This window comes from Sceloporus occidentalis, unplaced genomic scaffold (genome assembly GCF_023333645.1).
Source record: "Sceloporus occidentalis isolate IW3139 unplaced genomic scaffold, rSceOcc1.0.p SCAF_5, whole genome shotgun sequence".
NCBI classification, from domain to species: Eukaryota; Metazoa; Chordata; class Lepidosauria; order Squamata; family Phrynosomatidae; genus Sceloporus; species Sceloporus occidentalis.
The window spans coordinates 41,396,608-41,421,834 of NW_028316985.1; the positions used below are offsets into that span (position 1 = coordinate 41,396,608).

The 25,227-nt window shown below is 38.9% G+C and overlaps 1 protein-coding gene across 3 annotated transcripts; it reads right to left on the minus strand.

The window, feature by feature from the left end:
- Positions 1-818: 818 nt before the first annotated feature.
- On the minus strand, positions 819-24,078 carry LOC149312060 (GAS2-like protein 3). Of its 3 annotated transcripts, none has more exons than XM_089523868.1 (9): positions 24,019-24,078; positions 14,776-14,806; positions 14,172-14,340; positions 12,185-12,303; positions 9,786-9,927; positions 5,184-5,247; positions 4,319-4,457; positions 3,233-3,340; positions 819-2,754 (listed from the first exon to the last, which is right to left on the minus strand). In XM_089523868.1, exons 2-9 carry the CDS (start codon positions 14,791-14,793, stop codon positions 1,342-1,344), a joined length of 2,172 nt encoding a protein of 723 aa, XP_089379994.1. In that variant the 5' UTR covers positions 14,794-14,806; positions 24,019-24,078; the 3' UTR covers positions 819-1,341. The 3 variants fall into 3 exon arrangements, with proteins under 3 accessions (XP_089379994.1, XP_089379993.1, XP_089379992.1); XM_089523867.1 differs by having other exon boundaries at positions 23,961-24,078; XM_089523866.1 differs by lacking the exon at positions 24,019-24,078 and adding an exon at positions 22,037-22,258.
- Between the last annotated feature and the right edge of the window lie 1,149 nt (positions 24,079-25,227).

Sequence of the window (25,227 nt, forward strand, 5' to 3'; positions counted from 1 at the left end):
TTTAGAACAGTTGTTTTCCTTCCAAAGTTATATTACAAGAGCTTGTGATGCAAGTGAAAGCATTGATGCAACAAAGAATTTATTATAGAGTTAGCAATGAGGTAACACGTGATATTAATATAATAATCACATAGGCAGCTTATTTGAAAGGCATTTCAATTGTGCTGACAAATATAAATCATATTATCTGAAGGCTGCTCTCACACTGCAGACCTAAGCATATTTTCTAGAATTCTATATTGTATTCTTCTCCTGCAGGAAGGTTTGGGTAGTGCATTTTACATAGGCAATCCACCAGTCTACAGTGTTGTACAACTTCTATTCATTCCAGAAAGGCCAATATGAAGAGTTACACAGTATCAGCACACATGAAATTATATGATCTAAATTATTAAATCATATCATAGTTTTGTTTGCTTAAATCCAACTCATATCATCACAGGCCTGTACATAGCTGAGATTAACAACACACATCTTGCAGTATAACTGACAGGCCACATCTTGGGCTAAGGCACAAAGGTGACAATGCTTAAGGCCAAGATCGGTAGTGTTCCTATTGACTTGGTTTCACTGAAAGCTCAGTGGATATGTAGACATTAAAAAATGCTAAAGCCAATCAGCAATCTCTGCTGAGGGGCACTCACAGGCTGATCGCTCTGTTAATATAATATATCTCTGCCATATAGAAATATTTGATAAATAATTTTAATTAGTTACCAATAAATAAGTTATCCAAAGCTATCCCCATTGACAATGGTATTTAAACAACAACAGTAAGGCCATTCCCATACCCACTTTGTGTGTGTGTGTGTGGGGGGGGAACTGAATCAATATATGTGAGCATTTCATTTGCAGAGAGCTTGGAAAAGCTAATTTTGGAATATAACTTCCAGAATTTCCAAGTGATCATGGCCATTCAGGCTAAGATGTTTTCCAAGCTGTGGTCCAAACAATTCACTTTTCAAAGCTCTGCTAATATTTCATAATAAATATGTCTCCCAAGCATCAACTACTAATACAGTATGGAGAACTAATACTTAGCTTTCCTCCCAGTATAGAAAATATAATCTCGCTCATGTGATTCATTCAGGAATATGTGCGATGTGAAATATGAACAAACATTTTATGAAGACTTTATCATCTCAGATAAATATGGGAAAGTACCCCAAAACCTGAAACTGATCAATATATTACTGCATTCTGGGGAAGTGTTTTTAACTGACTAACAGAACATATCAAATTGTATTGTTTAAAGGCATTTCATTTGCAATGTCATTATTTAATGTTAGCTTTCTCTTAAATGAAGTTAACTATTGGAAATCACCAGGTAACCTCCTTGTTTTATTTTCTAAGCTTCTTATTTCCAGACATAACAAAATAGTTGTCATCTTTCTTCTTCAATGTGGGATCCTTTAATCCACCAGGCATTCCCTTAGTAGTGACAGTATCAGCCTTTACTTTTAAAAGAGGTTTCTTAGCAGCCAGATCAAAGTTTTTATCATTCTTCCAGGCGGCTTTAGTTGGAGATTGACTTTTGGTGGCAGCTTGCATTGTCTTTTTTCTGGTCTCGGCTATAGTAGATTTTTGGGGAAGACGTACAACAGATAATGGAGTACGCTCAGAATGCTTGGACACACTGGATCCCACCAGAGGTTTTGCTCTGCTGGTTTGGGCCTGTAAATTCTTGCTTGAGGAATGATTAATAGCAGATGATGATGTGTTTTTATTCCTTGATCCTAATGCAGATGCCAGTTGTGTTGATTTACCTGCTATAAGCGAGGAGGTAGAACCCAACTGTTTGCCAACAGCTGCAGTTTTGATATTTTTGGCCTGTTTAGTTTCTGGTGTGCCTCTGGCTGAGCAAAACTGTGCTGATAACATTTGGGAAGTAGTAGTTTTGGAAACTGTTTTTGCTGATGTTGCAAAAGACTGTTGAGAACATGTTGGTTTAGAACCACAAGGAGTTCTGTTAGTTGGCCGTGTAGACTTAGCTGAGGTTTTTGAAAGAAGTTTAGATTTGGCTGTGGTACTGAGCTGTGCACTGCTCTTTGGAGAATCAAGCATCTCTTCAGAGGCCACCCTTTTTTTTGTCCCAGGCAGCTCAGAAAGCTTATTTGTTGAACAAGAAGGGGCAGGATGCAACATGACTGAAGAGTATTGGGGACGTGTAAGTTGGACTGGTGACAAGATATGTTTCTGAAGATATTCTGAAGATGTTACAGCAGTTCTATGTAAGGGTGGTGCAGAACCTTTATTCACAGGCTGTATAGATTTGGACATGGGCAATAATTGATGAGAAGGATGTGCTAATTTTTTTGAAGCAGCAGTTGAGGATTTGGAAGATGGACATGCATTATTCACTGAGGAACTTTTCAACTTCAGTTGGCCAGAAGCACACTGGCTTCTAGAAGGTGTTTGCATTGATGCTTTGGGGGAAGAAAGTGCAGGTGATTGTATGGACTTTGCTATTGCCTGCTTTCTATTAGCTACACGAGCTGAAGATGGAGTAGAAGGCTTTGAATTTTGTTTCCGATATGTATCAACAGCAGACATGGGGTTCATGACTGGAGGCTGGGGAGTTCTATAAGATGAATCAGGAACTGTCTCACTGGATGCACCTTTTTGAAATGCCAAGATTTTTTGCTCTAAAGTTGCGAACTGCAGCACTCGGCAAGGATCATACTTGAGCAAAAAGCCCTGAAGGGTATCCCAGCCCCCACCAACACGTACCATCACATGCTTGCCATGTAACATCTAGGAGTAGAGAAGAAAAAAAGAACAGGGGCAGAATATCTGGTTAGAATGTGGTATACTTTCCTACAGTAAGCATTTAATGCATATCTGATTGCCTTTAATGCCTTTTCCTTCTTTGGAGTGAGACACGTTGAGCATTACTCTTTATCTGCTCTTCCCAGAAATTATACATCCAAAAAAAAAAAAAAAAAAACCAACAAAAAAAAACCAACACTTTATAAGAGGAGACCAAGAGAAGATCAGGTTTGTTAAGATGCAAACCTCTACAACAGCAGGTTGACAGAATTACTGCCCTGGCATTACTGAGAAAGGGACATTCTTCCAAACAGGTGATAAGCCTGGGAAGATACAATCACCAGGTTGATTAATGTCTTAGTGGCACAGCATCAACATATATGGGGATGAGATTATGTTCAGGCTGAATAATATCACCAGTGCTAAGGGTCAGATCAAAAACATTTTGAGAAATTGCACTTACTCGTATGAAGAGTATCTTGTCTCCTAACCTATAACGTCCTTCAGATAAATATTCAATTGAAAACCTGTGAGAGCAGCTGCAAGGAGGATCTTCAGCAATGTGTTTAACCTATAGTTATAAGGATTGCATGTTAACTTTTTCAAGATTTTTAAAAGACAAATTAAATATAAACTAATTTTTTTATCACAGAATGCCAAAAAGAAAAACTGTATCATAGAAATCCAAAATGATACCCATTTCAATATAACAATCTCTTTCTTCTTCCTCAAAACTCTCAAGCAGTTAATACACTCATATAAGTATAGAGGAAATAAAGAACACTTTAGTAATTTCCACTGTGATTTATATTTACAACAGCATGCATTTTTTCTTCCTGTATTGTGATCTAATTTCCCTTGCCTTGAGTAAACAGTCATAAGACTGCCATGTTATGCTGCAATCCTAAGCATATACTTCAACTGGTTAAATTTTACTGAAATCAAGGAGTTTTACATTTAGTTCAGTTGGGCTCTAAAATCTATGTCTGAAGCCTGGTTGAAGATTAAGGCAGTGGACTATACCATTTTGGGAAACTACTGTATGATAAAATACTAATATAAAACAAAACTGATTTTAGAAGTTTCAGGAAACTGAACAAAATAACTAAGGTATCTTTTATTAACATTCTTCCATCAAAAATGCCAACCACATCTAAAAGTCATAGAATCAAGTAGTTTTGTAGGACATCTACTTCAGAACCTTGCTTGATAAAGGAAATCTAAAGCAAATAAAACAAGCTAAATACCCATTTACAAGAATCTCAATATAATAATATTGTAATGTTTTTTGAGGTAAGCACATTTTTCATGAAAAAATACCAAATTACAAAAAAAGGGTTGAAAACTGCGCAAAAACTCTTATAATTTTGTTCTTGTAGGCAACAATAAAATAGGTAAGGTTTCATATCCCTAACTAATATTGATCATGACTAGAGCAGCAAATGGACTGGTTTGGACAATAATTCACAACAAGTGTCAGGCTTCCAAGATTCCCCTTGATCCCATTCTCCAATAAGACTAAATAGGACAAAGTGTACATGACACTTACTGCTTCATGCAGTTCTTCATGTTGACAACATGATTTGGGAGTGACAACAGGAGCTACAGGATCAGAGGACAGCAATAAGGTTTCTTCCAATTCAATTTCCTTCTCCAGTTTTACTAAAACAGGAGGTTCGACTCCATATCTATAGAACAGAAATAGAGAGAAGAGAGAAAATATATTGCATTAAATTAAGAAGAGTGTGTGTGTATATGGCCACACACATATCCACAGATATGTGATAATACAGTGTGCTATAAATTATTTGGAGCATAAGCTGGCTCCCCAATAAATCTTTTGTCAAACAATTTGAAAAGGTGCAAACAAGTGTTCCTTGGAGATCAATTCTGCACTAGCAGTACAGGTCTTTTTAAAGAAAGTTTTATATACAGTGGGCCCTCCCCTTACGCGGGGAGATCTGTTGCAGACCCCCCCCTGCATAAGGGAAAATCTACATATGTTCACGCCCCATAGGAAACAATGGGGCACATGCACGTGGCGGTGGCGCATGCACCATGGATGTGTGCGCCATTGTTTAGATTGTCATGCAACTTCCACATAAGCAGGAAGCTGCATATAGTGTGCTCGCGTATGGCAAAGGCACACTGTATGGACACATTGGTGATTTAAACTACAATGGAAGCATTGGTGACTCATAAAGCAACAGCAGTGGCAGACCTTTCCACCACTATTTGAAAAAGAGGTCTACACAGAGACAGGGAGGTGCTCTGTATTCCATGGCTCCTGGGATGCCCACTCATGACTGTACTATAGGATCATACCTCAACTCTGTTGAAGCAAACTTCAGGAAATCTTTTAAATGCTCACAACATATTGAAAGCATCTGCCTAAGACTGCAATGAATACACACCTTGAGACAATGCGTCCAATTTCCAGTAAACAAAGATATACTTGTCTTGGATCTTTGTGCAGAACTGCAAGAAAATAAGAATACATAAGAAAAAGAGGTGTTAACTTAAGGCTACACACACAACAATAGTTTTGGGTCAGTGGAGCTTTTCAAAGCTAAATGCATTTGGGATGGCAGACAATTTCCAAGCTTCATAGCGCTGCAACACCCATACAGACATGTAACCCTGTACTAGTAAGATCTGACACACATTGTTCTTTATGTGTAATCCCATTTGCAACAGAACCTTCTCCAACCCTAAGTTATAATATGATAGCTCCCATCATCATGAAAATTTATCAGCGTTCACATAAACTTGTCAAAAAAAAAAAAAAAAAAAAAAAAAGGAAAAAGCAAACCCCACCAATTTTGTGTGCTTTTGCTTCAAATCTCTAGGACACAGAGGAAAGGAACCTGTAGGGCTAATGAAAGGTAGCTCCTGTTACTGTCCAACCAGCATGATTAATGGTCAGAGACAATGGGAATTATTCTTCAACAAGTTCTGGATCACCGGATGTTCCCCAGCCTTATGGAGATACCTTTATTAAAATCATATTTGCTCTGAAGTCTGCGACTTATTCCTATTCCTGGTGCCAGAGAACCTGGGGGGGGGGGGGGGGGTCAGTGGTATAGATATGCAACAGATCGTCATTTCGTTCAATGGTATTTCCTAATGGAACGTATTTTATTATACTCTTTCCTACTCTAAAGTAGAAAGAGAAAAAATGTTTACATGAAAGGGAGGTAGAGTGAAAAGCAACTCTCTCTGTTCACACAAGTAGAGCAGAGTCAGAGCATTCCTGCCCTCCTCTTTGCCTCAAAATATTGGTAGATATAATTACAAGTTTATAAAGTCTGAATACAGCCTGCACACATGGTCAATGGTCAAGACTTTTTCTAGGACTGCATGAAACACATTCCATTTTAGGTGCATAGCCCATATCATGAAGCAGGGGACACAGGGTGCAGAAGCACTTTCCTCAATGCATATGGGTCAACGTCTAATTTAGGCCAGTGTTTTCCACACGGTCACTCAGAGCAAGTTCATTACTGCACAGGAATTTCAGTCCTGTTGTTCAAAGTTCAAGTATTCACTGGACAACATTGTTAAAGCACTTGCATTGTTCAGATGCAAATAAGTTGTGTGTGGAGTCATAGCTCTGTGCCCACACATGGGAATCCAATGCCCAAGCACAAAGCCCTCCTTATTTCTCTCCTCCAGCCAAAAGTGCTAGCAAAAGGGCACTGAAAACTGAGAGGAATTCAGCTCTTTTGTTGAGGCTCACTGCCAAGAACATACAAAGCATCCATTTATGCCAGCAACTGTAAGACAGCAACTCCATATAGTCAGCAGTCTTCTGAATACTTTCATCTACATCTAAAACAAGATACAATATTGTGCATGTTTTGTGACTAAATCCAAGGGAAATTTATTCTAAGTCTAAATTTCATAAATTTCATTTATATAAAAAAGTAAAACAAGTAAATAATAACAAAAATGTAATTAGGATTGAAGACATATGCTTCCTCTAAATATAGTGACATTAAACTGAATATAAAATACAAATAATTGTCAGTCAGAAGCTGACTAAAGTTCAAAATCAGAGTTTGTGTTAAGCATTTCACAAGTATATAGTCCTGGGTGTGTGTTTGTTTTTAAACATACAAACCAAATATGTAAAGTATCATGTTTCAACAAGCATAAGGATTGCACAGTTTAAGCAGTACTTCTTGTTCAGGGTTGGGACTTACATGAGTGTGCATTTATTTAAAATAAGACAATGTCAAAATTTTAATTAACAAGACAATTCTATTGAAGTCAAAGGGATGAAATGTTGAAGTTCTTTGAAGGGAATAATTGTGAATTCGTTAGACCATTTGTATTTCCATAGCCATTTAAAAAGGAACTGTACAGGGGGATAGAATCCAAGACTCATGCTTTTATTGCAGTGTAGAAATAACCAACAAATCATTGCCAATGCAGACACAAGAGTGCTTAATCTGGCTGTCTAATTCAGCAGTCATGCATACACTGTTATAAGTACTTTTTGTAATATAGCAATCACTGATGCCCTATTTGCCCAGGTACACTGGCATTTGGTGGGAAGGAAATGATAAATTAAATGCATCTGATTCTTGCAAGTCACTTTATAAAGTCCGTAGATCAAATCAGTAAAACATGTACATCTCATGAAGAGAATTTAAAAACCCTGCACCAATGCAGCACCTTCTTTTCATCAAAGTAACGGAATCAGGAACATAGACCCCTCTTATGCAAACACACATGAATTTTCATCATCATCATGCTGTGTCTTCCATCCCTTTGCCAGAAATAGAATTTTTCACCCAGGAAAAAAGGTGTACAGAACATATGTAACAAGCTAGGAGAATGGTTGCATACACATTACTTAAATAAATATAATAACTTTCCCCAATCTGATTGGAATTTTCTAGATGTTTTGAACGACAGATCCTATAAGTGCTAACCAGCATAGTCAATGGTCATTCATAGTCCAAAACACCAGAGGGCATCTCATTGTTTCCTGTGCTATAGGGCATCCTGCAAGGGATCTAAATGACAAATGCAAAGAAGTAGTTATGGGAAGGCGTTGATCCAAGCAGTTGGGCTTGAAAGGCCACCCATTTCTTTCTCTACCACTATGAACCATTATCTTGTATTTTTAGGCTTTGCCCAGCATTAATGCCCAGGAGGTTTACATGAGCTCTGGCCATCCATATCAACTGGTTCTTCGTATATACTGTTGCCCCCTGTTTCCCCGGGGGATCCATTCCAGCCACCTTCCCCACAAAAATGGAAAATCGCTTATATTCAAGCCCCATGGGCTTGAATGGAGGTGCCCCGTGCGCCCCCCCCCCCCCCCCCACTGAAGCACACACCACTTTACTAGATGGAGTTGGATTTCAGAAAAGGTCCCACATTTCACTCATACTTTCCTGGTATCTTGTATGTTGATTACTGTGATTCACTACCTGGTGACTTACTCAAGACATTTGAAAGTTTGACTTAAGATAAAAAGCTTGCAATGTCTTAAGAAGTGAGAAAATGAAATGAGATTACCACATCAAAAAAAAAAAAAAACCTCTCAAGAATATAGTTATGTGACTATACTGTAGAAGAAGGAAGGAAAGAAGCTTGCACATTCTATTAAAGAACATCATATAGCATGGACAATACATTTGTCCAGCTCAGGTTTAAGATTTGTTCCTTCTGCAACAGCCAGAAATATTCCAGAACAGAGTTTGGCAATTCTGGTCCCCCATCTTTCTTCTTACAGTTTTCATCATCCCCAGCTGGCATAGGCAATGGTGAGGGATTGTGGGAGTTGTAGCCAAAAATCACAGTTGCCCCCACTTGTTCTAGAACAGTGGTGGGCAAAGTGTGGCCCATGGGCTGCATGCAGCCCCCTGGGGATGTTTTTGTGGCCTCCCAGGGGTCAAACATGTTTCCCCTCTATAATGCTCCGCAATGCACTCTAGAGCTTATGGAAGGCATTTCCACTATATTTGGATCCCCCGACCCCACCCCCAATCAAAAACAATTTTTCAGAATTTTTCAAAAACAACAACACTGGTTTGGCTAAAATGCTCCAAAATGATCACTAAAGTCTATGGGATGCATTTTCACAAAATCCTTCCAACCCCTGTGCTAATTTAGGCCCAAAGAGGCTTGTTTGAAGCCAAAAATCATACATCTTAGAGCCATTTGATTATTTATTTATTTATTTTTCAAGTGCAGCTGCAGCTCTCCAGTCTTCTAGGCTTGCACTGTTGCCTACCTCTCCTACAAAGTCACTTCTTCTGTAACAAAGTTCTCAAGACCATGGACACAAACATTTTCTTGTTTGTTCTAAGACTAAACGAAAATACTGGTTCTCTTTCTGTTAGTATATTCTCTTAGCACATGTAAGTTGTTACACTATCCTTTCTTCAGCATCGTCTTTCCTAAAAATGTTGTGCACCATGTGTTTTATTAAATGTGCTTTGCAAAGGAATCATAAGAATAAATCAATCCAAATACTGTGAAGTCGAAGGCTTTCATGGCCGGCATCCATAGTTTTTTGTGGGTTTTTCAGATGATATGGCTGTGTTCTGAAATAATTTTTTCCTGACGTTTTGCCTGCAACTGTGGCTGGCATCTTTAGAGGTTGGTGGCATGAAAGTGAGTGGGGTATATACATTGTGTAACCCCTGGCTGGAAGGAAGTGATTTACATGTTAATCTCTGTGTTGGTTTGTTGTTGAATGACAAGGCCTCAGGATAGGAGGATATGTGGGAGTGTCTATTTAATTAGCAATCCATTTCTCACCTTTTAAAAATAGAATTCATGAAAAATTCATGGCCTTTTTGGGATTTTGTGTTTAAATCCTTCAGTCTTAATTGCCTATGTGTATGTGTGAAAACAATCAGCAGTATCTGTTGGATTAGATCCCCTTCCCCACTGCCATTCCCTTCTCTTCTGTGTCATGTCTTTTTAGATTGTAAACCTGAGGACAAGGAACTATCAAATTGGCTGTGTGATATCATCAGGAATAATATAATTACCTAAGCCTTCAGATTCAAAGAGGTAAGTCTCATCCACTCCAATGCATCTACACCAGTTCAGAAAGTTCGCTGTGTTATCTCTGGCAAAGAAGGATCCTGAAGGAGCATCTTTCTTACAGGGGACTTTTTTCAAAGGGAAATTCTGAGAAGAGGAAAATGGGAGAGTAAAGTTTATTTGTAACAACTAGAAAATCTGCAAAATTCTTATACCAGGGACAGTCAGGATCTCCGATGCTAGTGGGGCAATGAATGCACTCCAGATTTGAGTCTGAACTTATAGTTGCTATCCAAGGTGTAGAGTCTATTTCAAGGATAGGACAAGGCACTTTCTTCAACAACTGGAGTACACCTGGAGTAGATTCACCACAAGAGTGACATAAAAGCCACCAACCACAACTACATCATCAAAATGCCCTTACAATTTACTTTTTTTTAATGGGGGTTTTCCACTGGGGGGTGTGTGTGAAGTTGTCTTCTGATCAGATGAAAGGCCCTTCAAAATATTTTCCAAAATAGATAATACTGCAAAAGAAACTGTTCTTTGCTATATATGTAACAGTAGTGATTTAAGCGGTTTTGACTGGCCATACCAAGGACTCAGTTGAGACAGGGATAAATAGACCATGCTCCAAAGTTTGTGGAGGTTAGCCTTTGGTTGTCAGAAATGCTTCCCTCAAATTGGAGTATAATCCATAACTGTATGACTTGCTACTTGCAGTGCTGAAAACATGCTTTGAAAGGTTGTTCAAAAAAATATTGTTCCAGCAAAAGTTGAGAAAAGAAGTAACAGGACATCACATGGAAAAATCAGAACATGCCTTAAGGTTATACAGAACCTACAGAACACTGCTCCACTAATCTAAAAGTAGTACAAGTTTGTCAGGAGACTTAACATATGACCCACTGGCATTTCTAATTAATTTCAGTTCATATAACATTTGAGAATATTAAGATCAGTGGATTTTTTTCATACCTCCTTCCAAATTAGCTTTTCTTTTTCCTGGGAATATACCAGATGGTCTTGCTTGCACCCTTTCTACTGGTTGTACAATCCTAGCCACCACACACGTTGCTAAAACAACACTTCTACAGCATAATCGAACACATGACTACAGAGACTTTCCACAGGTGGGGAAATTTGGGAGTTACTTCCCAGGTAAATGGGCACAGAATTGCAGCCTCAGTCTCTTAATAACTCTGGTCAAACAGTTGGAGGCTCTATGGCATTATTTTCTGACATAGTCCTGCACTGTTTTCTAGTAACCTGACCTTCAGCTAGCTCTTTTCCAACCAGGCTGCATCTGCACTGCAAAAATAATGCAGTTTGACACTGCTTTGATTGCCATGGCTCCCTCCTATGGAATCCAAGGGTTTGTAGTTTTTTGGTGGTACCAGAGATCTCAGAGAGAAGGCTAAATATCTCACAAAACCACAAATCCCAGAATTTCATGGCATTGAGCTATGGCAGTTAAAGTGCAGTCAAACTGCATTATCTAAAAATAAGAACTGTAACTGGGGTAAGTTGAGCCCAATAGTTCTCAATCAATTTTGGGGAAAGGGTGGGATATAAATAAATATTATAACAACAACAACCTGCAGCAGATCAGCACTAGGTTTTAATTCAAACTTTAAAGGAACTATTCAAACTGCTGACATCTATTTGGGAGATATGTTCAGCATACTGAATAGTTCCTTTAAAATTCAAAGCTAAAATCTGGAACAGATTCACCACCCCACATAGATGGAAGCCATGCACTGCCAGGGTAAAACTGTCACAGTCTGAATCAAGTGGAGAAGGAGAGGGGCTATGTATGCTGTCTTGAGCTTGCTGGAGGAAAGGCACACTATAACTATAACTACTCAATCAATAAATATAAACAAATAAAGATAAAAACTACAGTAACATCAGTGCTGGAAGACAATCTCAGTGCGTATGCAAAGAACAATGGGACACCATTTATTGCTTAGCAACACTCTCAGGTAGATTTTGGAAAGCTATTTTCAAAATGAATTATAATGACATGCTAAAGCCATTTCTAACTAAGCAGTGGTACCTACCACTGCAGTTATGAACACCTTCAATATGTCATTATTTTAAAAAGCTCTGCTCTGAGGCTTTCACTTAACTGCCTCACACAATGGAAACGGAATATGAACATATACAGCTGGTTATACTTAATTGTGGATAATGCAAAGGCTCTTTCTGATGTTGTCACAATTGTGTTTAGCAGGCTAAACAAGTATTATTATTATTAACTTTTATTTATAAAGTGCTGTAAATTTAAATTTAAAGTACATTCAGTTCACATATTGCTGTCTCTGTGTGAACATTGGCAGGCATTAATCTGTAGGTAATATAACTTTTAAGTTTAAAATATTATGATTAACACATCACTTACACTTAAGTCATTTGGGTTACAGCTTTTTTTAACTGCACTTTGAATGACTCCAATCAACAAGCACAGTAATACACCATTATCAAGATCTTCCAACAGTTCTTCCGCTGTCAGTTCTACCCCTGTAAAAGAGACACATTCTTCATTTGCGTAGGAAAGACAAAGACTCAGAGTGACAATACAGACATGCATAAGTATGGCTGCATCATAAATTCACCAAGACATAACCGTCCCAACCCTTTCTTTGTCTGTCTTTCCTCCATTCAAATCAGTCCTTCAAACTCCCCTCCCAGCTCACTTCAAATACTTTTTACAAACAGTGCAGATAATCAGAAAGAACTTGCATAGGGCTGAATGAACCACGGGGAGGCCAAAACTCAGTGATACATTTTTCACACTTGACAGGTTAGAAATAAAGTCTCACAGATGTCATTCACACTATTCAATCAGTTTGTTTAGATTTTTATTAGTGGACTGATTAAATATGGAATAGATGGAAACTCTGTCAGACGGATCTATAATTGGCTGGAAAACTGTGCTCAAAGAGTCATCATCAGTGGCTGCACTTCAAATGGGAAGGAGGTCTTGAGTGGAATGCCTCAGGGTTCTGTCCTAGGGCTATTACTCTTCAACATTTTTATCAATGACTTAGATGATAGGATGGAGGAAATCTGTATCAAGTCTGCAGATTATATAAAACTGGGAGGACTAACACTGGAATACAAGAACAAATTCAAAATTGGGAAGAAAATTGGGAAGAAATTAATAAAATGAAATATAGTAGAGACAAATGCAAAATTCTACATTTTGGCCACAAAAATCAAATGCACGGGTATAGCATGGAGGATACATGGCTCAGCAGTGCTACATGTGAAAAGGACCTTTAGATCATTGTTGAATGTAAGTTGAATATAAGCCAGCAATGTGATGTTGCAGCAAAGAAGATGAATGGTATTTTAACCTGCATTAGTATAAGCATAATTTCCAAGCTGAAGGAAGTAATAGTCCCACTATATTCTACACTGCAGGCCTCAGCTGGAGTACTGCATTCAGTTCCGGGCACCTCATTTTAAGAAAGACATAGACAAGTTCAGGGAAAGGCAACAAGAATAATAAGAGGTATGGAGTACAAAACATATGAGGAAAAATTAGAGGAGCAGGAGCAGGACATGTTCAGCTGGGTGATGAGAAGACTGAGGGGTGATATGACTACACTCTTGAAATACCTAAGGGTTGCCACAGGGAGGAGGGAGCAGGCCTTTTCTCTGCTGCCCTAGAGGGTAAGATAAGGTCTAATGGTCTGAAGTTATAGGACAGCAGATTTCAATTGAATATTAGAAGGAACTTCTTGACAGAAAGAGAAGTTCAACAATGGAAGCAATTGCCTACATAGGTGGTGAGATCTTCTTCTCTGGGCATCTTCACAAAGAGGCTGGACAGCTACCTGCTGGTGGTACTTTAGCAGGAGATCCTACGCTAAGTAGGGGTTTGGCCTTGATGGCCCATGTGGCTACTTCCAACTTATGATTCTAAGAATGCAATCTGTGTTTTTGATTACAATAGTGATAATTAGAAATTAACTTTGGGACCAAAAACTAGCCTGACTAATCACTGATTAAAAAAAAGATTGTGTACATAAGATTAATTTTAAAAAATAATAATAGAAATACATTATTGTGTATTATTAGCTGAAGCATGGAACATTTATTTTCTTGGATCACTATTCCAACAGCCAAGCAAGCTAGGGATTCTGGGCCCTCCACTCCAAAAATGTAACTTTCCAAACTGTGATCTTAGCAGTCATTAATACTTTAGAGACAGAAAAGATACAAGGAAACAAAACAGGAATGAGCAGGAACTAACACCTGCAGGGTTTTTTTGTACAATAGTGTATATGTTAGTATGAACTCTGTTCATTATGCTGAACTTTAGTTAATGGTAGTTAGAGGGATGGTTCTTTCAAAGAGAAAAATATATATGGCTGCTTTACCCAACAAGCCAGATAGCCAGATGGCAAGGTCTTCCTGCATAGGAACCAAAGTTGCTTCATGTCGGACAGATATCCACTGGTCATAGAGTAGAACATCTGCTAAGCCAGGTCCATGCCTTGGGGTAAGTGGACTTCGTGGACTTAAAGGGAGATCTTCTCCAAACCATACCTATAAGGAATACCAACAACAGAATGAGATTACTTGACCACACTCTTGATATCTTCATGAGGATGCAAGTTATATCTGAACATTATTGTTAACCATTATGAACCCATTCTGAAAATGATGAAAAGTGTTTTAAGTCAGTCATATCACTATACTGCATGCTACCCAACTGATTCACAATTATTTTAGAGTAGCTTCCCGATTAGTCAGTGAGTTTGTTTTTCTCTATAGGCTGCCATAATCATGGGTTCTGGATTCCAGGCCCACCTTTGGAAAATTGCAGCTTTGAGCTTTCATTAACACACACATTATGAATGTGTGAAATGTATGTTTATAATTGTGGCACACTAAGTCAATGTATGTATCTATCATCTTCAGAACACATTGCCAGACTTATGTATGAGGCAGAGAAAATTCAAAGACTTTTATTTGACCTACCTGAACAGTGTGCTGCATGTCCGTTATCTCCCTAGGAAAAAAAACAAGAGATTTCAACTGAGACAATTTCTTTTTTTATTGGAGTCATCTACAAGTTTACACATTAAAAACTGGTGTGTGAAAACACAATATAGATACGCCATCTTTTATAGTCAAAGCATTCAGCATGCACACTAGACAGAAGCCTACAGTTTATAGGCCTCAAGGCAATTTTTTAAGCTTGTCAGCTCTAGTCATAATTTTGTCCTGTGTAAGCTTCAAAATGTGATGTCAAAAGTGCAAACAAATGAGAATACAGAGAACTAATTAAAAGAGCCATAAAATGGCATATTTCTCTCCCCTCCTGCCCAATACACAGACTTTACAAGTTCATATGGAATACTTTCCAATACATACTTAGCTTTGTTGACATCCTGGAACACACTGAAGAGTAAGAATATGAAAGCCTGGGAATGTCTTTTTGTCCCAACTAACTAAAAGCATTTCTTAGTCATTACAAGCTACCAGGTAAGTGTCTATCTACAAGCTAAACATACACAGTGGACCCATTTAGAATGGATTTGTTTTGTTTTGTTTTATAAGCCAGAATGCTGTCAGAAATTTGATCCTGGAAATAATTTATGGCAACACTAAAGAGCATTACTTGTTTTCCCCCACAATCATGTACTAGAATGCAAATGCTATTTTATAGCTATCGTTTTGTTCAAATAGTTTACAAAAGAGGTCTTTTTATTTTAATTCCTCTTCCCAAAAAGCTGTTTTTCAATAATAACAGCAACTGCAACCCCTTTTCTGTATTAAGGGTACTAAAATCCTACATCTTCAGTATAAGGAAAGGTTTAACATGTTCCCTGATTGTTAGTTACACATGTCCTTTTCCTAATGCTATTTCTCTTCTCCACAGTACACAATAAGGCAGCATATAAACAGGCAAATACTAATGAATGTATTATTCTTCTCACAAGTTGGTCCAAGGGAATAAATTTCTTTTAGCATAAAAAGCCCTTTGTCTAAATTACAAGCCAAAGTAAGAAGCTCCATTGACTTTTTTAGAAGGGAAAATATGGCTAGAACAGCTAGCAAAGAAGCTGCTCTCATTAAAATAAGGAGCTCCACACAATCGAACAAGAGCCTTAAATGCCAAATGCCACAATATGAACAAAAGACAGTCTAATTTGGAGGATATGTTCAGAATCTGAATAAAGCGAAAGATTCACAAAGTAAGTATTAGAAGAATGTCCATTATCTTCATTTTTTCACACATGCTTCACAAAGCTTATCGTTGAAGAGAAAGCTGTTCATCTGAATGAAAGTGAGGTTATTTGAGAACATTACATCTGCCACAGAAGTATATTTAAATATATTAATAAAGTTTGTGATAAATTGAAATTGAATTTCTGCTATTTTAGGTACAGAAGAAAATCAGCATGTGATTCATAGTCTACAGCAAAGCCTTTGACTGCATGAAAAACTATGGAACACTCTTAAAAACATGGGAATGCCATTGCATTTGATAGTGCAGATGAGAAATCTGTATTCAGGACAAAAGGCTACTGTTAGACAGAATATGGAGAAACAGAATGGTTCCCAGTTGGCAAAGGGGTCATACAGGAATCAACCTATTTGTTCAACGTACACAGAAAATATTATACGAAGAGCAGATTTGGACTCAGAAGGAATAAGAGAGAAAATAGGAGGAAGAAATGTCAACAATCTAAGATATGCAGATGACACTACCATACTACTATTGGAAAAATCATAGGCTTGGAACAATTACTAAGTAAGGTCAAGGAAGCAAGTGCAAAAGCAGGCATACTACTGAACATAAAAACAAACAAAAATAATGACCATGGAAGATCTACATAAATTCAAGCTAGATAATGAGGGAATCAAGATATCCATACCTTGGATCAAACACTGACCAGCATGGAGTCTGCAGTTAATAAATAAGAAGAGGACTAGAAATGGAAAGGGCAGCCATGAAAGAACTAGACAAGATACAAAAATGTAAAGATATACAACTCAGCACTAAAGTTAGAATAGTCCAAGCCATTATATTCCCCATCACCATACACAGATGTGAGAGCTGGACAATGAAAACCAACAGAAAGAAAATAATTTCATTTGAGATGGGCTGCTGGAGAAGAGTGCTGAGCATACCATGGACAGCCCAAAAGACAAACAAATAGGTCTTTGAAAATATTAACCCTGAACTCTCTTTGGAAACCAAGATGGCGAAACTGAGGCTGATGTACTCTGGCCATATCATGAGAAGGCATGGCCCATTAGAAAAGATAATAATGCTAGGGAATGTAAAAGATAGCAGCAAGAGAAGAAGACCATGCCAGATGGATGCAATCCATCAGGGATGTCATGGGCCTCAATTTGCAGGACCTAAGCAGAGCAGTGGAGGGTAGGGGGTCTTGGTGATGTCTCATCCACAGGGCCACCATGAGTCAGGCTAATTTGAGGGCAGTTAACACCAGCAACAGGTGCTTTAACTTTCGCTAAACCATTAGACTGGCAAGATAAACATTCACACTCTATTATTTAATTATCCAAAGAAATTACTGTTTTGATTACACATGAACATATATAGATCTCACAAGCAAGAAATGTAGTTTTGGAAATAATATATATACAACAGGGGAACCCTAAAGAGGAGCCAGTGGACTGACCTTTCTTTTTGAGGTTTTCGCCTCCAACAAAGGTAAAACATTTTTCTTCTTCTACTGGATTGGCATGTTTTACCTCTACACCACCTAAAATGTTCTTGATGCAAACATATGAAGACTTCTTAAGAAATTCAGTGCTCTCCTTCTAACAAAGGAGCTGTAGCTTCACAAGGATGGAGACATACTGGCTTGCAAATGAAGTGTATTCTTTGTGCTGCAAATGGATGTTAAAACTGCTTGGACTTTGAGAATCTCCCAGTCACTACACGGCCAAAAAGAGGAGGTGCCAACCTGCAAGAGACACCCCTCCATACCATCTGAACTGAGAACATTAATAGCAAAATGCAGGCCTATGACTAACATAATTTTTTCTCCTCTACGGTTTTTAACACTTTGCCTCATGAAGAAACCAGTGAAGCTTTGAAAGCTTGCAACATGTATATTATTTGTTTTGATTGGTCAATAAAGGTACCACTATTTGGTGGATTTTTGTTTGAATATATATGCAGAGTCGACATTCACTTCATATTTATCCCTGCTTTTTGCTTTCTTGTTAATTTCTTTCTAATTATAATTTTAAATCCAATAAAAATGAAAAAAGTTGAATCCCTGCTTCTCAGCATTAATAGACCTACATACTGAGGATACATTTTACGTGTGGCCTTCCCAATCCTTCAAATCATGGCTTGTTCCTCTCCATGGCTTAAGTGTGTTGATTTTCCTCCTTCTTAACTGTAAGATCTAAGATCCATACATAGCAATAGGGAATACAATGGCTTGTACGATTCTAACTTTTGTGCTCAGTTGTATATCCTTGCATTTTAGGATCTTCTCTAGTTCTTTCATAGCTGTCCTTCCCATTCTTAATCTTCTTCCGATTTCCTGGCTGCAGTCTCCATTTCTATCAATGTTCTATCATTTCTATCCCCATTGCTGCTGAGGGGAAAACCTGAACAGGAAGTGACCCAACTACAATGAGGAAATTATAGCAGCAAACCACAAATATAGCGTCACATACAATACCTTAGTACAGCGCGCCTGCACCATACGCGGGCTCACCATATGCGGACTTGAGGTCACATGTACGGCGAGCCCTAATATGATGAATGGGCCACGTGCCCTTGGAGTGCTCCATGCCGTGGGGACGCACCCCATTCAAATAAATGGGGCTCAATCTTATGAAGAATTTGCCTTACGCGGTGGGGTTGGGACAGATCCGCTGCATAAGGCAAGGGCGCACTGTATGTTTCTCCCCAGTGATACCAAATATAATCTGTTTACTTTCTAATGTATTTGTTTTTGGATAACTCAAACAGATTCAAGGTACCACAGAATTAATTTAATCTAATTTTAAACTTTCCTATTTGATGGTATAACAGATACCAGTTATAAACCCCTATCTTCAGTGCTTCTGAGTTTTTATGATGAAGGAGAATGGGGCAACCCTATGAACTAAATTTAGTTCATTTAGAAGCAATATTTTTGCATCTTTCTGGGCCATTCTACAGTTAGACAGAGATAGTTCTTTCAACCAAAACTGGCCAGATTTCAGCCGGATCAGCAGCTGGATGTATCATTTCCTTAAACAGAACTTAAACAGGAAATGAGGTCACTCTATTTCTATTTCAAGCATGTTTTAAGATGTTCAAAAGGCCCGTGCCATGTGACACCATTTTAGATTTGACTTGCTATATAAAAGAACTTCTTTTTTAGTCATTGGTAGCAAATGTCTGTTCGGTGTGTTAGTGAGTCAGGGCATGTCATAATGGTCTGAAAATTGTGAAAAGTACAGTGTTGGCACAGTCTGAAACTTAGTTCCCATCTGATATGTTCTTTTACTCCATGTTTTGTCATAGTCTAGCTTATGTTCCTAGACACAGAATGGACATCTAACATGAGATTCTCACTTGCTAATTTACCACTACCTACGGATTTGGGGCTTTAGTAAAGTTCTGCAAGGAAGGAAGGAAAGAAGGAAAGAAGACACCTCTTGCATATCCTTTCGACCATGTTTACACAGAAAATGTAGTTTTCACTGCTGCAATGTGGAAGTCTTGATTTAGAGACCATGCATGTAAGCAAGCAAGAGGACAAGAGAAAACCCAATTCTTCCAGTAATGCAACTTTCAATGTTTTCTTTTAAACTGGTTTAAACAATACTTCAGAATTAAATTACAGAATCCACCCTCACCTAGAGCATAAAAAGATCTTTAATGTGTTTCATCACAGACAACGCTGGAAGGCATTTTTGTCCTGCTACTATTCTTAACCATCAGCAGAGCACAATACACATCCCAAACATCTGCCAGGACATACCTCTTCACAATGCTAATGCCCTGTTCTGGCTTGTACTGTTCTTCTTTGTATTCTTTATCCCAAATGCACATTTGCTGATGCAACAGGTTTTGGAATTGGGTGAAAAATCATAGTTAAGATTTAGGGTTTGCTTAGATGTCTGTCATGAAACATCTTACCGTGCAACCCTGTATCTACTCAGCCATAAACCTCTTTGAATTCAATGGGATTTACTCACATACTCAGTCTGTATAGGACAGCAGATTAACAACAGCATCAGACTAACAACAGGGTACTGAAGCAATATTGCCTGTCAGCTTTCACAGAGGACCCCGCAACCTAGATGATAATGGTGATGTAAAACACATGTACTCAGAAGTAAATCCAAGTGGTTTCAAAGAGACCTCCTTGAAGGAAACATCCTTACTTGAAACCCAAATCAAATTCCATTCTGTTTATATTATTCAGGAAATTAAGCCACTGTATTCAAACATGGTACTTATAGTGATACTGTATATACTTGACTCTAAGGCCCCATACAGACAGGCCAAAATAAAGCTGCTTTGGGTCACTTTGGAGGTATACTGTTTCAATAATGCATGCATCCTACGAGTCCGGAAGCTGTGCCAAAGCCACGTTCCAGTTCTAAGGACTGGAGCACAGCTTTGGCACAGCTTCCGGACTCTTAAGACACATGCATCGTTTAAACAGCATATCTCCAAAGTGACCCGAAGCAGCTTTATTTTGGCCTGTCTGTATGGGGCCTAAGTCAGTCTCATGTATATGAGATATTTGGGGCCAAAATTATGGATTCTAACATAACCCGTGGATAGGTCAAGGGTAAAACTTGGAGGCTCCTTCAGTGTGTGTATGCAAGCGGCAAGAGGGAAGCAGCAATAAATATGAGGCTTCAGTATTTTGAGACAGCAAAGCATGCAGGCGGGAGAGGGACTCTTTAACAAACAGCAGTCAATCAGTCACCAAGGACTCTATCTGCTTGGCTCAGGACAGAAAGAAACTCCATGGGGAAATCTGAAAGAGCTGCTATCACATTACCACATTGACCTGAAAATAAGTCAACCTAGGATTCTGGAGTCAATTTTTGGGCATAAACTTTTAGACTTATAGACAAGTATATATGGTAAATCTGGACCTACCTTTCGTAGTGACTAGTAGACTTCATGGAGAAATAAGATTCAAAAATGATATGTACATATGACTAGCAAATGTTCCATGCTGTGTAGAAAATTTTCTGTAAAATTCCCATAGATATAGACTGGTTTTGAAACACCCAATCAGGATTTATCTGGATCTCAAACTAAAATTGCAATTGATAATTTGAGAAACTTCAAATTATTATGTGTCACATATACAGGCTGAGTTATTAGTTGACTATCTATCCTACAATCTGCTATGCAAATTCATATTCATTAAAAATGTCATGCTTTCCTAAAACCTGCAAGAAACTACCTGCAACAAGTTCTTACCTTTTCCAGCTTCTCCTTCCTCAACCTACCACCCTCCAGAAATGTTGGAGGGTAACTCCTACCAGAAAGCCAGCGTGGAGTAGCGGTTTGAGTCTTGGACTCGGACTCTGGAGACTACAGTTTGAATCCCGGCTCAGCCACAGAAACCCACTGGGTGACTTTGGGCAAATCACATGCTCTCAGTCTCAGGGGAAGACAATCACAAACCTCCTCTGAAGAAATCTTGCCAAGAAAAACCCATGATAGGGTCATCTTAGGAACGCCAGAAGCTGGAAGGGACTTGAAGGCACACAACAACAACAAACTCCATCCATCCATCATAGCTATCAAGTATGATGGCTAGAGATGGTGGGACCTTTAGTCTGACAGCTATAAGCAGCCAGTTTGGGGAAATCTACAACAAATCAGAACCTATGCACTCAAAGGCTTGCTCCAGAAAGAAAGTAGGAATAAAAGATTAGAGCGTCACAGTAACTTCAATAGGGCCATAATGCACATTTCCACAGCAGCATAGGTCCAAAACACACTGGATAAATAATTTAGTTTGAGACCTCTTTAACTGCTTTGGCTCAATGTTAGGGAATCCTGGGAACTGTAGTTTTGTGAGATATTTAGCCTTGTCTGCTAGAGCTGGTGTATTTTGGACCATAGTCTTCAGGTCACAGTTGACCCTAGACACTTACTTTGAGACCGCTCTCCATTACTTTAACATAAAATTGAAAATATATTAGTACATCCCAGCCTCTATTTTATATTTCTAAACAGGAAGTCCTTGTAGTGCTGCAGTCCTAAAAAGCTTCCTACCTCATACTTAGTAATCATCTTGAATCAAAATTTTGGGGGAAAGTTAGGGTATAACAAAAGTGTGGCATAATGGTTTGAGTGTTGACTACGAATCTGGAAACCAGGGTTCCCAGCTCTGCCATAAAAACCACTGGATGACTTTGGGCAAGTCACATATTCTCAGCCTCAGGGGAAAGAGCTGGTAAACCTCCTCCAAACAAATCTTGCCAGGAAAACCTCACGATCGCCATAAGTTGGTAATGACTTGAAGGCACACAAGAAAAAACAACAACTCAAGTTAATAATAGTAGTATAATAATAATATTAGTAACAATGACAAATAATAGGCATTATTATTGTTTTCTCATAAGTAATTGCAAAAAGCATTCTTCCCCCACTCACCACAATGGAAAGGAATTGGAAGGAAAAGATAACACTCCAGCACAAAACTCCATGCTTTGGAAAACAGGGGCTGCCACCACACTGCAGAAATAAAGCAGTTTGACAGTACTTTAACTTCCATGTCTCCGTGCTATGGAATTATGGGATCTGTAGTTTGGTGGAGCACCAGAGCTCTCTGATGGAGAAGTCTAAATGTCTCACAAAACTACAAACCCCAGAAATTCCATAACACTGAGCCATGGCAGTCAAAGTGGTGTCAAACTGCTTTATTTCTACAGTGTGGCAGAGTGAGGAAAACACTCTTCAGGGCCAATCTGATCCATTTGTTGCCTCAGACACACACAAGAGACACAACACTCAAGATGCTCACAAGACGCCACACACTTGTCTCTACTCCAGCTACAAAGTCCTCAAACCTATCCAAGTTTATTCTGCCACATTTCTCATGACAACATCTTCCCATTCCTGGCAGTAAAAATACAGCAATCCATGGCTTCTCAAATCTGAGGCCAGTGCGCCCTTAACTCTGCCTAAGGCCAGAATGGTTCTGGTCCCCCTAAATTAAAAGGAGAGACACCTTAGACTGCATCCACACTGGAGAAATAACCCAGTTTGACACCGCTTTAGCAGCCATGCCATGGCACCATGCTATGAAATCCTAGGATTTTGTAGTTTTGTGAGACATTCAGCCTTCTCCGTCAGAGAGCCCTCTGGTGCCACAATTAACCAAAATACCCAGGATTCCACAGCACTGAATTATGGCATTTAAAGCGGTGTCAAACTACCCCAAAAAATCCCAGAATTCCACAGCATTGAGCCATGGCAGTTAAAGTGATGTCAAACTACCAAAAAGATCCCAGAATTCCATAGCATGCAGCCACTGCTAATAGAGTGGTATTAAACAAGGTCATTTCTATAATATGGATGCAACCTTAGGGTCCCAAACACACTGTAGAAATAATCCAGTTTGAGACTGCTTTAACTGCCTTGGCTCAATGCTAGGGAATTCTGGGAACTGTAGTTTGTGGAACATTTAGCCTTCTATGTCAGAGAGAGAGCTCTGTAGCCAAAATAAAGTACAAATCCAATGATTCCCAGGGCAGCTAAAGCAGTCTGAAACTGGGTTATTTTCTGCAATTGTGTTGTGGAGCCTTAGGTTTAGCCTTAGGTTTAGTCGGTTTAGTAGTAGTAGTAGTAGTAGTAGTGGTGGTAGCAGCAGGTTTAGTAGGTTTAGTAGGTTGCCTCATTACACTCTGATAGTGCTGCTATGCCACTCTAGCTAACTGCTCTAGGTGCCCCCTGTTGCATTGTGGGACTCGTAGTTTGCAGAGGGGCCTTTATAAGCCTCAGCCAAGGGGCTCTTAGGCCTCAATGGACTACAAGCCTCAGAATGCAACAGGAGGCAGGCAGAGCAATAAAAAGGCAGGATGGCAGCACTAGAAGAGTGTACAATAGTGTGGTAAATAATGGGGATGGTCTATTCGGCTCCTGAGGCAATTCCGTCTCCTTGCTGCCTCCAAAGGGAGGCCAGGGAGATACTTACGGGAACAAGCCCCCCGCTCACCGCCTTCGCTGCCTCAGTCCCCCCGGTCCATCTTTACCTCCGCCAGCCCCAGAGGGAAGGAGGAGCACTCACTCCAGCCCTGGGCCGCCAGACAGAGCGCCTCCGCCCTCCCAGTTCGAAAGGCCCAATCAGGAGGCAGCGCCCAATGCGGCCTCCTAGTCCTCAGGCCCCCTTCAAATCACGGCCCAGGCGGCGGCCTCCTCCCGACGGAAGGAGGAGGATCAGGGTCCCTCGCGGGGCCTGAGGGAGAGACAGAAGAGAAGAGTGTCCTTTCCGCCCCGGCTATAGTCAGCCTCAGCTGAGGGACTTCTGGAAAAGAAAAGCAGACCCCGGCAGACACATCTTTAGATCGCTTTCAGAAGAGCCTTAAGACCCTTTTCTTCTCCCAAGCCTTCCCCCATCAGATGCCATCTTATCTTTTACCCGCTCTGTCCATGGCCCTGCAATCCTATGGATGCCCCACTCAGCTGACCCTATGGTTGCTGTTGTCATTCTTTTTAAACATCGTTTTATCTTGATGTATTTTTCATCTAAATCTCTACGCCGCTTTGATCACAAGTTGGAAAAGCGGGATAAAAATAAACTTTTATTATTATTATTATTATTATGAGGCATTGTCTCTCTCTCTCTCTATATATATATATATACACATATATATATATACATATATATATATTCTCTTTTATATATGTTGTCTTCAGTGTCCTCCCTTTTGCAGGGCCTTGTCCTTTGCTTTCAGGACAGCTGCTCACCTTGAAACGTATCCAATTAATACACACACACACATATATATACATTGAGTACAGTTTTATATATATATATATATATATTGGCTGTAAATAGATAGAGGGTACATTTATATAAAATATATTTATTGTATACATATATTAATTGGGTGTATATATGTATGTGTATGTATATATATATATATAGGGTACATTTATAATATATATGTATATATAATTGGGTGCATGTATGTGTGTGTGTATATACATATATATATTGGGGATATATATATATAGGATATATTTATATATTTATATATTAATTGTGTGTTTATAGAGTGTGTATATGTGTGTGTGTGTGTGTGTGTGTGTGTGTGTATATATGGCAAGAAGACAAGGTAGGCAAAATGTAGGGCATTCGAGAAAGATGTAGGACATTATAAAATATAATCTAAAAACACTAAATATAAATTCATTTCCTATATTATATGTTTGTTGTTATTGCGTGTCTTCAAGTCATT

Excerpts from the sequence above, each read along its gene's own strand:
- LOC149312060 (XM_089523866.1), bottom strand. Across the intron at positions 12,304-14,171 it reads CTGGCTATCTGGCTTGTTGG|GGGTAGAACTGACAGCGGAA; the intron begins GTAAAGCAGCCA and ends TCTCTTTTACAG. Across the intron at positions 9,928-12,184 it reads GTAACCCAAATGACTTAAGT|AATTTCCCTTTGAAAAAAGT; the intron begins GTAAGTGATGTG and ends TCCTCTTCTCAG.